The sequence below is a fragment of the Pteronotus mesoamericanus genome, unplaced genomic scaffold, assembly GCF_021234165.1.
Source record: "Pteronotus mesoamericanus isolate MK-2021 breed Mesoamerican mustached bat unplaced genomic scaffold, CSHL_Meso_final scaffold_409, whole genome shotgun sequence".
Classification (NCBI taxonomy): Eukaryota; Metazoa; Chordata; class Mammalia; order Chiroptera; family Mormoopidae; genus Pteronotus; species Pteronotus mesoamericanus.
The window spans coordinates 638,008-651,072 of record NW_026555316.1 but is presented as its reverse complement, the minus strand read 5'-3'; the positions used below and the strand labels follow the sequence as shown (position 1 = coordinate 651,072).

Sequence of the window (13,065 nt, the reverse complement as noted above, 5' to 3'; positions counted from 1 at the left end):
AGGTCCCATATTAGGGTTACCCTTTAGCCAAAAAAAACCCAAAAGGAATCTTAGTGCAACTTGGGCCAAGCCCCTTGCTCCTGTGGGTGGACTGGTGGGCAGTTTGGTGGCTCCTCCTGGCGCGGAGCGTGGACATGCCCGTGTGACTCCTGGGCAGGAAACACACCGGATCGCCGGGTCCTCCCCCCGTCCACCGCAGTGGGTGCTTCCTTCGGGAGTGGGTTACCTGGCCACAGGCAGGCGGTGCTCTGGGAGAGCCCCAGGGCCACCTTGTCCTGCCTTCCTAGTGCCACTTGGCAGCCAAAGGTCTGAAGAAACCAACCTGGCCTAAGGATGGTCGGGGAAGCGATGTGAGCAGAAGACAAGAAGCTCCACCCGTGCCCAGAGGACCCCAGGTGTTTTGTGGGAACCAGGCAGAAGTGGGTGGGTGGGTAGGGGGATGGGCGACGGCCCACAAGGCCTGTCTGTAGTCAAGGGTTTCACAAAGCCGGGCTTAGCCGTGTCCCCACACAGAAGACCCTACGCGTCAGCACACTGCGCTTTACTCTGGTCTCCACGACCCTTACGGAGGCCCCACCTGCCTGTGTAGGAATCGCCACTCGCCTGCCCTGACCCTGAGTCCTTGCTCCCAGACCTGGGGCCTTTGCGCGGCGGCGCAGCCTGTCCCGGCCCAGGGCGGGGACAACCGGCCCTGACTGCCCTGGCCGTGGCTCCTGTTCCCCTGGGCTCCTGCCTCCCCCGAGGCCCCGAACCCCCTCCCAAGTGGGGCCTCGGCGGGTCCCGTGGTGGGACAGCTCTGAGCGTGGACTTGAGAACACGGCTTCTAAAGCCCTCTCAGCACTGGAGACATGTTAGGACGGAGGCTCCTTTTGCGGAGGTTCCTTCACATGTCGGACGATGTTAGGAGCAAGCCTGGTCTCCATCCAGTAACTTCTCCTATCACCTCTCACTTCTCTAGCATGACAAACCTAAGTGCCTCCAGTCATTGTCCTCTGTCCCCGGAGGGTGAAATTGCCCAGGGCGAGAACCACTGCTTCACAGTCGATCAGTGGGGGGTTCATGCCTGACTCAGCCACGGACGACCATGACCTTGTACAAGTTACTTGACCTGTCTGAGCCTCCTTTCCCCCATTTACAAGACAGGGAGCCCCGCGCCTGACTCACGGGGTCGACGGGAGGGTCCAGGTGAGGTCACACGTGTGCAGAAGTCAGCACAGCGCCTGGCACAGGGCGAACACGGCCTGCGCACTCCTCGCTGGTGCCCGGCGCCTGCCGCTGCTCGGCTTCCCACCGCTCCCGTTGGTCCTGCTGCTGACCCTGCCCCAGCGAGGGGAGGCAGCGCTGAAACGGGGGGGCCCTCGGAGCCCTGCAGCGGCTGTGGTCACAGAGGCCGCAGGCGGGGGTGCCTGTGAGCGGCCGGCCAGGTGAGCGCGCAGTGTGGCTGAAGACGGTGGCTCTGGGGGGCCGGGTGGGGAGCACGATCACCCGACTGTCCCTCTGCTGGTCTGCACAGACCAGCGGGCCAGTCCGTGGGCCATCCTTTCTGTGGCCTACATGCCAGTCCGTGGGCCGTCTACTCTGCCCCTACATCCTAAACGCAGCTCTCAGAACAATGTGCTCCGTAAGCCTGGCCCCGAGGACCCGAGTCTGCGCCTTTCCCCACCTCTACGGACAAGAGGACAACAGCACCAGGTCAGGCCAGCCCGCCTGAGCCTCAGTCTCCTCGTTGTCAGTGTGGGGATGGCGTCACCTCGCGCTGGGTTACTGCGAATCGTGAAACAGGAACGAGAGGACACGTGGCGATTCTCTTCACGTCGCAGAGGACCAAATAAAATCACTGCTGTTATCGACGACTCACTCTTCGGTGACCACCCTTCCCACCTTGGACTTGTGTGGAACTCACTGTCAATTAAAACTTCAGTTCCCTTTCTCCTCCAACTGTGCCAAAACATGTCCTCCCATCCGTCTTGTAAAGCTGCCTTTGCGGACTCCAGAACAGACATGTATTTATTCCTGCTCATATTCATCTAGTGAGCCTCAGCCCATTATTCTGACCTGAGAGAACCAGAATCTCAAGTCCATTACCCAACGTATTCACCGTCCTTCCCGGCTGTGCACCATTCATAAGTCCTGTGAGCATGACCTTCTCTCTTCATCCGGCTCTTTGCTGAAGGTATGGGAAAAGGACAGGCACCAGGACAAAGCCCTCTCTCCAGACAATCTATCCTCTTCGGGTTCAGCCTTCAACTGGCAGTAAATTCACTCCATCACACGAATATCCAGTTCCACGCTTGAATGTCACATGGTGATTTAAAATCAGCCACAGTAGGAGTGTTTACACCACGGGAATTGGCAAACAGTAAAATCAGAGCTCAGCTCCCGCTTCCCAGCCTGTGAAGAGCCGGCTGCTGGGTATTTACCCACACACCTCTGCTTCCAGCCCATGTTTATGTGCCAGACTCAAGATTTTGGGGAAGATCTCGTTAAACACCTCCAAATCAACACATGTATCTTTACGGAGCTTAAGAGCCGACACAACAGTTCAATGTTCATTATATAATCTGGCCCCTTCACATCCCAGGAAGTGAAAGGGCAGGATACCACTACACCCATTTTAAAGATGAGGGACACAGGTTAATGGCTGACACAGAGCCAGGCAGTGAACTAGCGTGGAAGGTGGGGCCCCCGCACAGGGTTTAAATTCAAACAGCGGAGCGGGGGTCGCTTCCACAGCAGCCCCCTGCCTTTCCCATCAGCAGCACATCTTTGAGGGCTGATGAGCAACGCTTCTCAAAATGGGAGCCCTGTCTGACCCTGGAGAGGTGGCCCTCGAGTTTTGACAAGGTTCTTCACATTTTGTTTAAATTCATTGGAGGCAAGAGACTACCTAAAGTGACAGCAACTCTTAATGCAAGGTCTCCCCAGCTGAGGCCCACTGAGCCCTGGGGGCCCTCACGGTCTCGGCAAGGCCCGGTCTGAGCAGCAAGGATAGAAGGGTCCGCAGGGGACGGGTGATGGGGCGAGGAAAGTTCAAGGTGGGTGTTACCAGTCGGGCAAGGCAGGCAGCTTCCGCGAAGACCGCACTGTCTTAAACACTCGTAGAAGCCTTAAAAATTGGCAGACTTCGCATAGAAAGCCAGATTTCCAGAATCTCTTAGGAAACGGAAAATCTGGCAACAGAAACCCACCCAGACTTTGGAATAGTCAGGCGGAGGTGCGGGGTGGGGGGGCTGCCCCTTTCTGAAGGGGAAAGAGCTCTCCAACTCACCCCCCATCCCCTGTTTTAGGCGCCACACACTCCCATGCCCCTGGGATGTAGCAATTAATGTAAACGAGTGGCCTGGGCTTTGAGCGCTAGAGCAATTAACCTTTGACCTTGGGTCTCCTGCTGGAGGTAGAGGGCAAGGGCGGGCCCCTTCCACCGCACGCCCCGAAGGCTGGAAGGAGAGGCCTCCTGCTCTGACCATTGGGAGGTCACCTAACCTCTCAGTGCCCCAGTTTCTCATCTTAAAACTGATGACGAGTAACAGCCTAATCAATAAAATATAATTTTTTAAGAAAGGGATGCTGATAGTAATGGCATTTACCTTAAAGTGCTGCGGTAGGAATAAATCAGGCAAATCATGAAAAACTTAAAACAGCTCTTAACTTCACCAGGAGCCCTCCCCCAGCGCTGCCTGCTGCCATGGGGACCCCACGTGCTTGGCTCTGTTTTCTCCTGCAGGTGGCGGCGCTGAGTCTCAGGTGCTGCAGGGGAGTGAGGGGCGGCGATGCGGGTGGGGGGCAGTTGCAGGGGGTGTGTGGGGGTCCTGACAGGTGAGGACTTTCCTTTTAGTCCTCACGAGAGGACAAGCTTACTGATTTTAGAGAGAGAGGAGAAGAGGGGGAGAAACAGGGATGCGAGAGAGAAACATCGATTGGCTGCTTCCCAAACATGCCCTGGGCGGCGTGAGCCCCGACTGGGAATCGAACCCGCAACCTTTTGGTTGCTGGGACGATGCTCCAACCTACTGAGCCACATTTTTTAAAGGGTTCTAAGACAAGGTTTTTACCTGAAGGGAGAGGCCAGGGCAAGACGGGGGAAGAGGTGGTAAAGTAGGGACTCAGAGGAAACTGAGGCAAGAAAAAGCAAAAGCAAAGTGATGCTTCCTGTGGGGTGGGGGTGGGGCAGGCTTTGTGGCAAAGCAGCAGCTCAGCTTCTCTGCCCTTCACTCAGGGCCCACCGGCAGGAGCCGCGCCCCTCTTCCCGCCCGCAGCACCTGCTCACACCACCCACCTGCACCCCTGCCGCGGATTGAGCTGCTGGACCCCCGTCGAACCTGCCACTGCCCCGGCAGCCGGAGGACCGTGGGCCCTCACCGGGCCCCCCGCGCTCGCTCCCTTTCTCTTTCCTTCCAACTAAAAGCTTTGTTAGAGGCAAGAAGCTCAGCCTCTCAAACACGCAGGCTGCATCAGGCAGAAGGCGCGCTGCCGGCTGGAAAGATGGGCTACACTTTACAAGATGACCGCGCCCGAGTTCACAGATGTGGGACCAGGGACAGGGACATCCTGGCTGGCGGGAGGAAGCCCCAAGGGCTTCGCACTGCCCACCCCCCACCCCCGGACTTCATGAGCCAACCGCGGGTTGGGCCTGGAACCAGGGGAGACTCTCGCCGGTCACTGGCAGAGAGTCGCGCTCCGGGGCCTGCAGACGACACCTGGAGCGGGGCAGCGCCCCTTCACCCGGGCACCGGAGAAGGGCGTTCCTGCCGCCCACCCCGTGCGGGCCGCCGGCGGCCCACGCGGCACTCAGCGCCCCCGGGACTTTACAGAAGGGGCATGAAGCCCCAGCTTCCAGACAAGAGGCTGGGGGCCTGAATAAATCCGAAGGCTGGCCCGGCTGGGCGCCCCTGCCCCCTCCGGCCGTCTCTCCCCGGGGGGGGGGGGGCACCAAGGTCAGGAGCTGCCGCACAGGCCCCGGGGTAGAAACTTTTGCCAGAGCCGGATGTTCCCGAGAGCAGAGGCAGGGAGTGTGTGAGGGCTGCCTCCACATGCCCGGAGGCGGACAAGTGTCAGGGAAGCAGAAATAGTCTCACTCAGAAGGGCAAGACCAAGGTCACCGGGAGGAAGCAGCTCCTTCACCACCAGAAGAGCTGAGGACGGACTGAGCTCCGGAGCGTGGAGGGCAGGTCCTGCGTTGGAGGGACTGCCGGGTGGGGTCGGCAGGTCAAGGTAGGCAGGCAAGAAAGGCCCACCCTTGGGTCCTGGCGGTGTGGAGAGGGCATGGCCGACAATAAAAGGGATGGCAGGCCACCTCCCTTCTCTCCCAACTGCTTCACCCATTCGCTTGCTCATTCAAGAGTTTTCTGTCCTGCTCTGAACGAGACAGGTGCAGTCCGCTCCTTTAAGGAGCGCTACAGTGACACGTTTACACTTGGGGTACATAAGAAGGTGGGATGTTACACTAACTGGGGAGGGACAATTAGGGGACCCGGAAGGAGTAGCATGTAAGTCAGGCCTTGAAGAAGGGGCTTAATGAGGCAGGCGAAGGGAGCTGGAAGGGTGTGGCTGGCAGAGGGAACAGCGTGTGTGAAGGCCCTGAACGAGGGCAGGTGCTCGCCGGCTGAGGAAAGGGAGGGCGGGCCGGGCCGGGCCTGGGTGGCGGGAGCCCCTCCTGGCGGCCCTGGTGGGTGGGGCGGGACTGGGGTGGGGGCCAGATGAGGATGGGGCACAGTCAGGGGCCCCCCCCAGGGGTCCAGGCAGAAGGCAACAGCGATGGACCAGCGGTGACGTGGGAAACAGGATGGAACTGAGATGTGTCTAGGAAATAAAACCAAATTAAAAAACGAAGTGGTCGTCCCCATGGAGGGGGGCGGGGGGTCAAAGGTCACTCCCAGGTCCGGGCTGTCAGCGCCGTGGCCAGCCCCCCGTGCCCGCTGCGGAGGGGGCCCTGGTCTCCTGTGTTCCCAGAAAGCTGCTACTCTCTTCCTCGGAAGAGAGGACTCCAGAATAACCCTCTGCCGCCGCTCCCCACCCTTTTCCCCTCGGGTGGGGCGCTCTGTGCCTCAGTGGTCAGGATCCGACCCCTACCGGACAAGGCCTTCTCCTGGGTGGGGGGAAGGGGAACCCCAAGCGGCCCCTGCCTCCCCCTCAGGGGCCAGCCCCCCTTCCCCTCCTGTTACCACGCCCCGCGTAAGCAAGCCCAGGTCCGCACCTGGGCCTCGGGGTCAAGCCTGTTTCTTCAGTTCCGCTCTCCCCGCAGTGACATTGATAAAGCCCTGCCATCTGTAGCCTGTGCCCGTGGCTCAGTTCAGGCCCTGGGGGCAGGGCAGGTGGCGGGTCCCTCCCCGCACCCGGACTCACCTGGTGGGCATGCCTGCTGATCGAGGCCTTTACTTTCCTGTGAGGATAGTCCCCTGACCCCAGGAATGTGACGCCTCATGATTCCCGGTTTGAAACAAACCTTCCGCCCGCAGGGTATGTATCAGAAACGCTGTTGTAAATGTTAACAGAGGGTTTCCAAAGGCGGGCCATGCACTCCTCTAGTTTTTCTAAATGTCATCATTGGATTGAGCACGATCAGCCATGTGTCTAGGGTGGCCTGGCTTGCGCTGGTCCCGGCCTTAGCCTAGGAAACTGTCCTGGTGTCGTTGAGGACATTGCTTAACTTGGCCACCCAGTGTCCCCTTTATGTCATCACACAGGAGAGACTTCGTGGGGTCTCGGGGCCAGCCATCCCAGTGCTTGTGAGCCAATGGTTTGATTTTTGTCACATGGGCAGCGTGAACCACCTGACTGCTCAGTGCTGCCCACGGGAGGGGCCCGGGTCTCAGTTTGCATGTGGCACTCACCTCTTCTCCCGACATGTCTCCCCCTCCCCGTGTCCCCAAAGTCCCAATTTCCTCCCTGCACACGCCTCTGCCAACCACCTCCGACGCTTCCTGGAACGGGATGGGGCATCTCCTCATCCCTGGTCCCCTCCCTCCCTCACAGCACGCTGGTCCCCACTCCAGGACCGGGATGCTCTGCGGTCCGGAGGGACGGCTGGCACGGAGGGACCGAGTTTGTAAACTCCAGCGGGGACCTGCTCAGGAGACTCAAAGCAAATCAAGTGGCAGGCGGGGCTGAGAACAACCGCTCTCCGGTGAGGAGCCTTACAGGTCACAGAGGGCCTGCACGTGCCTCAGCACGGGACACAGGGGGACACGGCCCCACAGAGTGTCCCTCGCCGGAGCGCCCGCCAGAGGTGGGCTGACCCCGCTGGCGGAGTAACTCAAGAGGCACGTAACCCAGCTAAACCCGAGGCCATTCCGCCTCCTCCCGTGACACCTCCTCCAGGGACACCTCCTCCCGTGACACCTCCTCCAGGGACACCTCCTCCCGTGACACTTCCTCCAGGGACACCTCCATCTGTGACACCTCCTCCAGGAACACCTCCCCCGGGGACACCGCCAGCTCATTGCCTCTGCCACTTGACTGTGAGCTCTCACTTGGTTTCACATGAAGTGCTGGGCAGGAGCGCTGGGGAGCAAAGACAGTCCCCAGCTCTGCACGGCTGATCTGGACGCTGGCTACCTGGGAGTTTGTCGGCATCCAAGTGACAGCACATGCCCAAGCCACTGAGCGTCAAAGGCAGCTCCACGCCCGCCACTGCACACGTTGAATGAAGGCTGACTTTAGGTTCCTGTGACTCCAACATAAACTGCCAAGAACTTCCCCAGCACCTCACCCCTCACCCCCTTCACCGCACAGGGAGGTTGGGGCCCCTCACTCCCCGGAACCCCAGCTAAACCTGAGACTCCCCCTTGTGACGGGGCCACTGGGACAGCAGGTGTCACTCTAGGATGTGCTCACTGCCCCAGGGCCTCCTAGCCTCCCCGTCTCCTGGACCCTCCCGGCCCCCCCCACCACCGCCCATCTGCAGGCAAGGCCTCAAACAGCCAGGGTCACCTACTGACTGCGGCTGGGGAGCCCTTTCCGGCTTAGCTCAGTGCTCCCCAAATCAGCGGCAATGCAGGAGAACCGACCTCCTGCAATGCGGGGGCCTGGCTGTGGCTCATCTCCCAGCAACCTCAGCTGCCTCCCCACCCCCACTGGATGGGCCTCCGCCCCAGACACCCCAGAACTGAAGAGCCGCCCGGGAAGAACGTGTGAGGTGCACTAGCTCACGCCTTGCCTCTAAAATCCTGCTTTGGGCCCTGGCTGGTGGGGCTCAGGGGATTGCATGCTGGCCTGCAAACCAAAGGGTCGCCGGTTCGATTCTCAGTCAGGGCACATGTCTGGGTTGCGGGCCAGGCCCCCAGTAGGGGGCACACAAGAGGCAACCACGCACTGGTATTTCTCTCCCTCTCTTTCTCCCTCCCTTCCCCTCTCTAAAAATAAATAAATATATATTTTTTTAAATCCCACATTAGAAACCAGGCCTGCCAACTGAGGACCAGGACTGCACTCACCAAGATGGTGCGCAGGTGTGGGGCTGTGGATGGGACCTCTCGCTGGGGGCCCTGACCTTCCCACCCCTCGCTGCATTTGTTTTCATGGTGGCCAGCAGCAGGTGCCCGTGTTCACGGCCACCTGCCGCGGCTCCACCCTCTGGGCCAGCCCGCAGCCAGCGCCCTGCACCATTCTGCCCTGGTATGGCCCGGCCCCAGCGGTCGGGGTGGGGAGAGGCAGGCGGCCCCTGCCTTCAGGGCCGCCTCACCTGCCGCGTCTGAGGCGGAAGGGGCTGAGACAGGCACTCTCGTTCAGCCCCGTCCCTGACCCTGGCCCCAGCGACCCCACCCTCCTGCTCTCCGAAGGTCGCCTCAGCTTGGCCATGAGGAGCTTTCCCCAGGTGTCCCTCCTCAGAGCCCTGCAGCCTGACCGTCCGCTGTGGCACTTCCTGCGGGGACAGCCTAAGTCTGCAGGCCCTGAAGGAGGGGACTGGCTCCCACTGCACCCATCCTGTTGCCGGGCAACCCCCCCGCCAGGTGAGGCAGCAGAGTGCCAGGCGGGCCAGGCAGGCAGGGCACACACCAGACCACAGGCTTCAGACCAGCCCCTGCCCCTCCCCACAGATGACGGGCACTGGGGCAGGTGGCCTTTCCACCCGGTCCTCGGCGCTTCCTCCTGGACGGGCAGCGGGTGGGGGCTGGGCTGACACGGGACTAGCCAGGCCCTGGGCCCTGGGGGTCCAGTTCTGAGCAGCGAGCAGCGGGCCTCCCCGAGAGCACCTCTGAGCACCCTCTCCCACCAAGAACAACCCCCGGTCCCCGAAGGCTTTGAGACATTTGCCACAGCATGCCTGGGGTCAGGTTTCTGGAGGCCGAGCCGTGCCAGAGTCAGCGGGCTCCTCCGGCAGGTGGGAGCAGGTGCGCCACGCGGGGCGAGCACATGCACACGCGCGGGCGGGGCGAAGTGCGTGTTGGGCGCCTGTCGGTGGGGAGGCGGCGGCGCACGCCACAGCCCCGGGCCCTCTCCACCTGAACCAAAACCTGGCGTCAGGCTGGCCTGTCCCTGGCTCAGGCTGGCTTTGAGAGGCAGGACCCAGGGACACCGGGAGGTGAGGGAGGAGGGAGACGTCAGCGGGTCGGGACAGAGGCTCCCGATGCGGGAGGGGGCTGAGAAGAGGCACTGCCACGGTCCCGCTGGGGACAGAGGTGCCAAGAGGGGCCCGTGGAGTGTGACCCGAGGCCGAGAGCCGGCGCCTCTCAGCAGGGCCCAGGGCCCCGCTCCCAGGCTGGTGGGGCCGCGCCTACCTGTACCACGGCGGGTGGGTGCTGAAGGCCTGGAGTCATAGGTGGCGGGGTCCTGCGGTGGGACAGTCATCCAGTGCCCCCTTGGGGCCCGGGCCCAGAGCCCACTGCACCCGCAGCTGCAAGCGCCATTCTGAGGGGGGACTGAAAGGAGAGGGCGGTGGGGGGGGCGGCCAGCCCCTGGGCCCCGCCTATCCAGCAGGCCGGCCACAGGGGGCTGGTGAAGACACCTGGGGGGGCCGCGGGGGGGCCAACGGCCGGCAGGGAGCGACCGGGGCCCAGGCGGCGGGCGAGGGCCAGCTTGGGCTGGTGGCACAAGAAAGATCGCAGGGTGGGAGCAGTGTGTGCGGGAGGGACGCAGCCAGACCCAGCTCCTGCGGGATGGGGCCGGGGCAGAGCAGAGAACCTAGGCAGGGGCCAGGGTTCCGGGGACTCGGCAGCAGGTGGCGGAGGCCAGGCATCGGAGGGGAAGGGCACGACCGCCCGGCCAGGATGGGGCCTGGGTGACTTCTGGTCGTCCCCAGGAGTGTCCCGAGGGGACTGCAGGGGTGGCAGGCAGGCAACATCAGCCCACTGTCCCCGCTCTGGGCATGACCTCCCTGGATTCTCTCCTCGGGCCCTGGGCCGCGGACCGGGGTCAGCGCTGAAGCCCCTGGGCAGGTGAGGGGTGTGGGGCATGAGAGGGCCCTGCTGTAGGGGGGGGCGGGGCTAGAGCGTGGTTCAGGTCACGTGTAGGGGCTGGCAGCCAGGGGGCAACTCTGAGAAGGGTGAGGAGGAAGGGGAAGTGACAGGAAGATACCAGGAAGGGAGAGGTTACCAGCTCGGAGTTGGCAGAGATGCCCTGTGGGAAGGCGGGAGACAGGAACACCTGAATGGGGGAGAGGCGTACAGGCGGGGGGCGCCAAGGGGAGACAAGGCAGATGCCGGGCAGTGGGAGGAGGGCAGGTGCCAGGCAGGGGGGATGGAGGGTGGGTATCAGGCAGGGGGGAGGGGTCCGGGTGCCAGGAAGGGGCGATGGAGGGTGGGTATCAGGCAGGGGGGATGGAGGGAGGGTGCCAGGCAGGGGCGATGGAGGGAGGGTGCCAGGCAGGGGGGAGGAGGGAGGGTACCGGGCAGGGGCGATGGAGGGAGGGTGCCAGGCAGGGGGGAGGAGGGAGGGTACCCGGCAGGGGGGATGGAGGGAGGGTGCCAGGCAGGGGCGATGGAGGGCGGGTGCCAGGTAGGGCGGAGGGCAGGTGCCAGGCAGGGGCGAGGAGGGAAGGTTTCAGGCAGGGGGGAGGTGCCAGGCAGGGGTGTGGGGTGGAGGGCAAGGCTGCCAGGCAGGAGCGAAATGGGAAGGTTCCAGGCAGAGGGGAGGCGCCAGGCGAGGAGGAGGAGGAGGAGGAGGAGGAGGAGGAGGAGAGGGAGGGGGAGGGGGAGGGGAGGAGGGGGAGGTGCAAGACGGTGGTGGCGGCAGGCAGGTGCCAGACTGGAGGGAGGAGAGGAAGGAACCAGGCAGGAGGTGCCAGGCAAAGGGAAGGAGGGGAGATGCAGGGGGAAGGATGGAAAGGTACCAGGTAGGGGAAGGAGGGCGAGCTGCCAGGCGGGGACGAGGAGGGGAAGTGTCAGAGAGAAGGGCGGGTGGGAGCCTGCCCGTCGTGGAGGAGACGCGAAACGGGGGGCGGGGGGCAGGAGGAAGGGGTACCAGGCTGGGGGCGGGGGGGGGGGCAGGGGGAGGAGGAGGGCGGGAGCCGGGAGACCTCGGGGCAGCAGGGCAGGTCCCGGGCGGGGAGCAGGGGAACAGGTTAGGGGAAGGAGCCAGGCGAGGGATGAGTGGGGCGACGCCAGGAAGGGGCGGAGGGGAGATGCCAGGCCGCGGAAGAGGGATGCCAGACACGAGAAGGGCTGCCAGGCGGCGGCGGGCGGGCGGAGGAGCCCGGCGGGGGGAGGTGGGGCGATGCCAGCGGCGGCAAGCCGGGTACTGCCGGGCGGGAAGGCGGGGGCGCCGGCGCAGCGCAGCCAGGCGGCGCCTCCGCCCAGGGCCTGGGGGCCGCGCGGCGCGGGTCGCTCACCTGCTCCCCCGGGACCCCGGCCCGGAGCGCGGCCGCCCGCTCCCGGCTCGGCGCTCGGCTCGGCCCGGCGCCTGCGCCGCTGCAGCCCCGAGCGGGGGAGGCGCAGGGAGCGTCTGCAAAGAGCGAGGAGCTTAATAATGAGTTAGGGATCAGAGCAGGCGGCGTCGCCCCGTCCAGCCGAGCACGCGACCGCCGCGCTGGGCGCACCGCGGGGGCCCGGGCCGGGCCGTTGCGCTCTGCAGCCTGTGCCCAGAGGCGCCTTAGGTGCGCGGGTGCACCTGCGCGCCCACGGAATCACACAGGACGCCAGAGCCCTCTGGGGGGCCCCAGACCGTCCCCGCTTCGGGGCCACACACGCGCACATGCACACGCACCTTGGCGGGGTGCTGGGCCGCTTACCTTCCACTCCAGGTTCAGAGTCAGGCTCTGCCCGATGGCCCCCCCTCTCTGTGCGCTCACTCGTGGTCTCCTCTAGGCCCCTAGTCGGCTTTACTCATGTCGCCGCAGGGACTCCAACAGACAGGAGAAGCCCTTTCTGGACGTCTAGCCAGACCAGGGGGCTCTGGCCACGCCATGGGCCCCCGTCTGGGACCCTGACTACTCTGAGCACCTCACATCAGTGGAATCAGTTAGTGTTTATCCTTTTGTGTCTGGCTTATTTCAGTTGGTCGAACACCCTCAAGGTTCATCCACCTCGAAGCCTGTGTCAGAATTTCTTTCCTTTTGAGGCTAGGATTCCACTGCACGTGTGTCGACGACGTCTGTGTGTGTACAGAGCGCATCTCGCTTTCCCATTCACCTCTCCGTGCACAGCTGGGTTGCTTCCACCTCCTGGCCACTGTGGAGAATGCTGCTTTACAGGCCTTTTTAAATATGTCGACATTAAACCGGCCAGAAGCCCCCCGGGCTCAGCCCTGGGAAGACGCGCTCAGTCCCTCCCCGGGCCCTCTGGCACCGTGTCCGTATTTCCCGTGCCCTCGTACCCCTGGCGCCTCAGAGGACCCCCTGTGGGCTTTTTGCCGCATCGCTTACCTTCATCCCACCTGTTCCCGTGCGCCTTCTCCCGGGGGGACGTGAGTCCGCGCTGCCCGTGCTGGGAACGCTGTCCTCTTAACCAGGGACTCCTGGCGAAGCAGGGAAGGCAGCGGCGGTGGATATTCTAAGGTGGGGGGGCCTCTCTCTGTGACCTGGGGGACAGGTGGAGAGCCGTCGGAATAGCAGGGTGTGAGGGGGCGTGAATGGCTCCCCGCGGCGCGGGCCCTGGGGCCCGAGGTCAGCGCGGGCGCGTCACGTCTCTGGAC

At 63.4% G+C, this 13,065-nt stretch overlaps 1 protein-coding gene across 1 annotated transcript in view; it reads right to left on the bottom strand.

The window, feature by feature from the left end:
- SMARCD3 (SWI/SNF related, matrix associated, actin dependent regulator of chromatin, subfamily d, member 3) overlaps positions 1-11,830 on the bottom strand; it is a 30,404-nt gene extending 18,574 nt beyond the window's left edge. Inside the window, exons 1-2 of the mRNA XM_054593453.1 lie at positions 11,765-11,830; positions 9,717-9,857 (exon numbers count right to left, since the gene is read on the bottom strand). Of these exons, the coding sequence (XP_054449428.1) occupies positions 9,717-9,755 (39 nt within the window). The 5' untranslated portion in view covers positions 9,756-9,857; positions 11,765-11,830. The remainder of the gene's footprint in view (positions 1-9,716; positions 9,858-11,764) is intronic.
- Between the last annotated feature and the right edge of the window lie 1,235 nt (positions 11,831-13,065).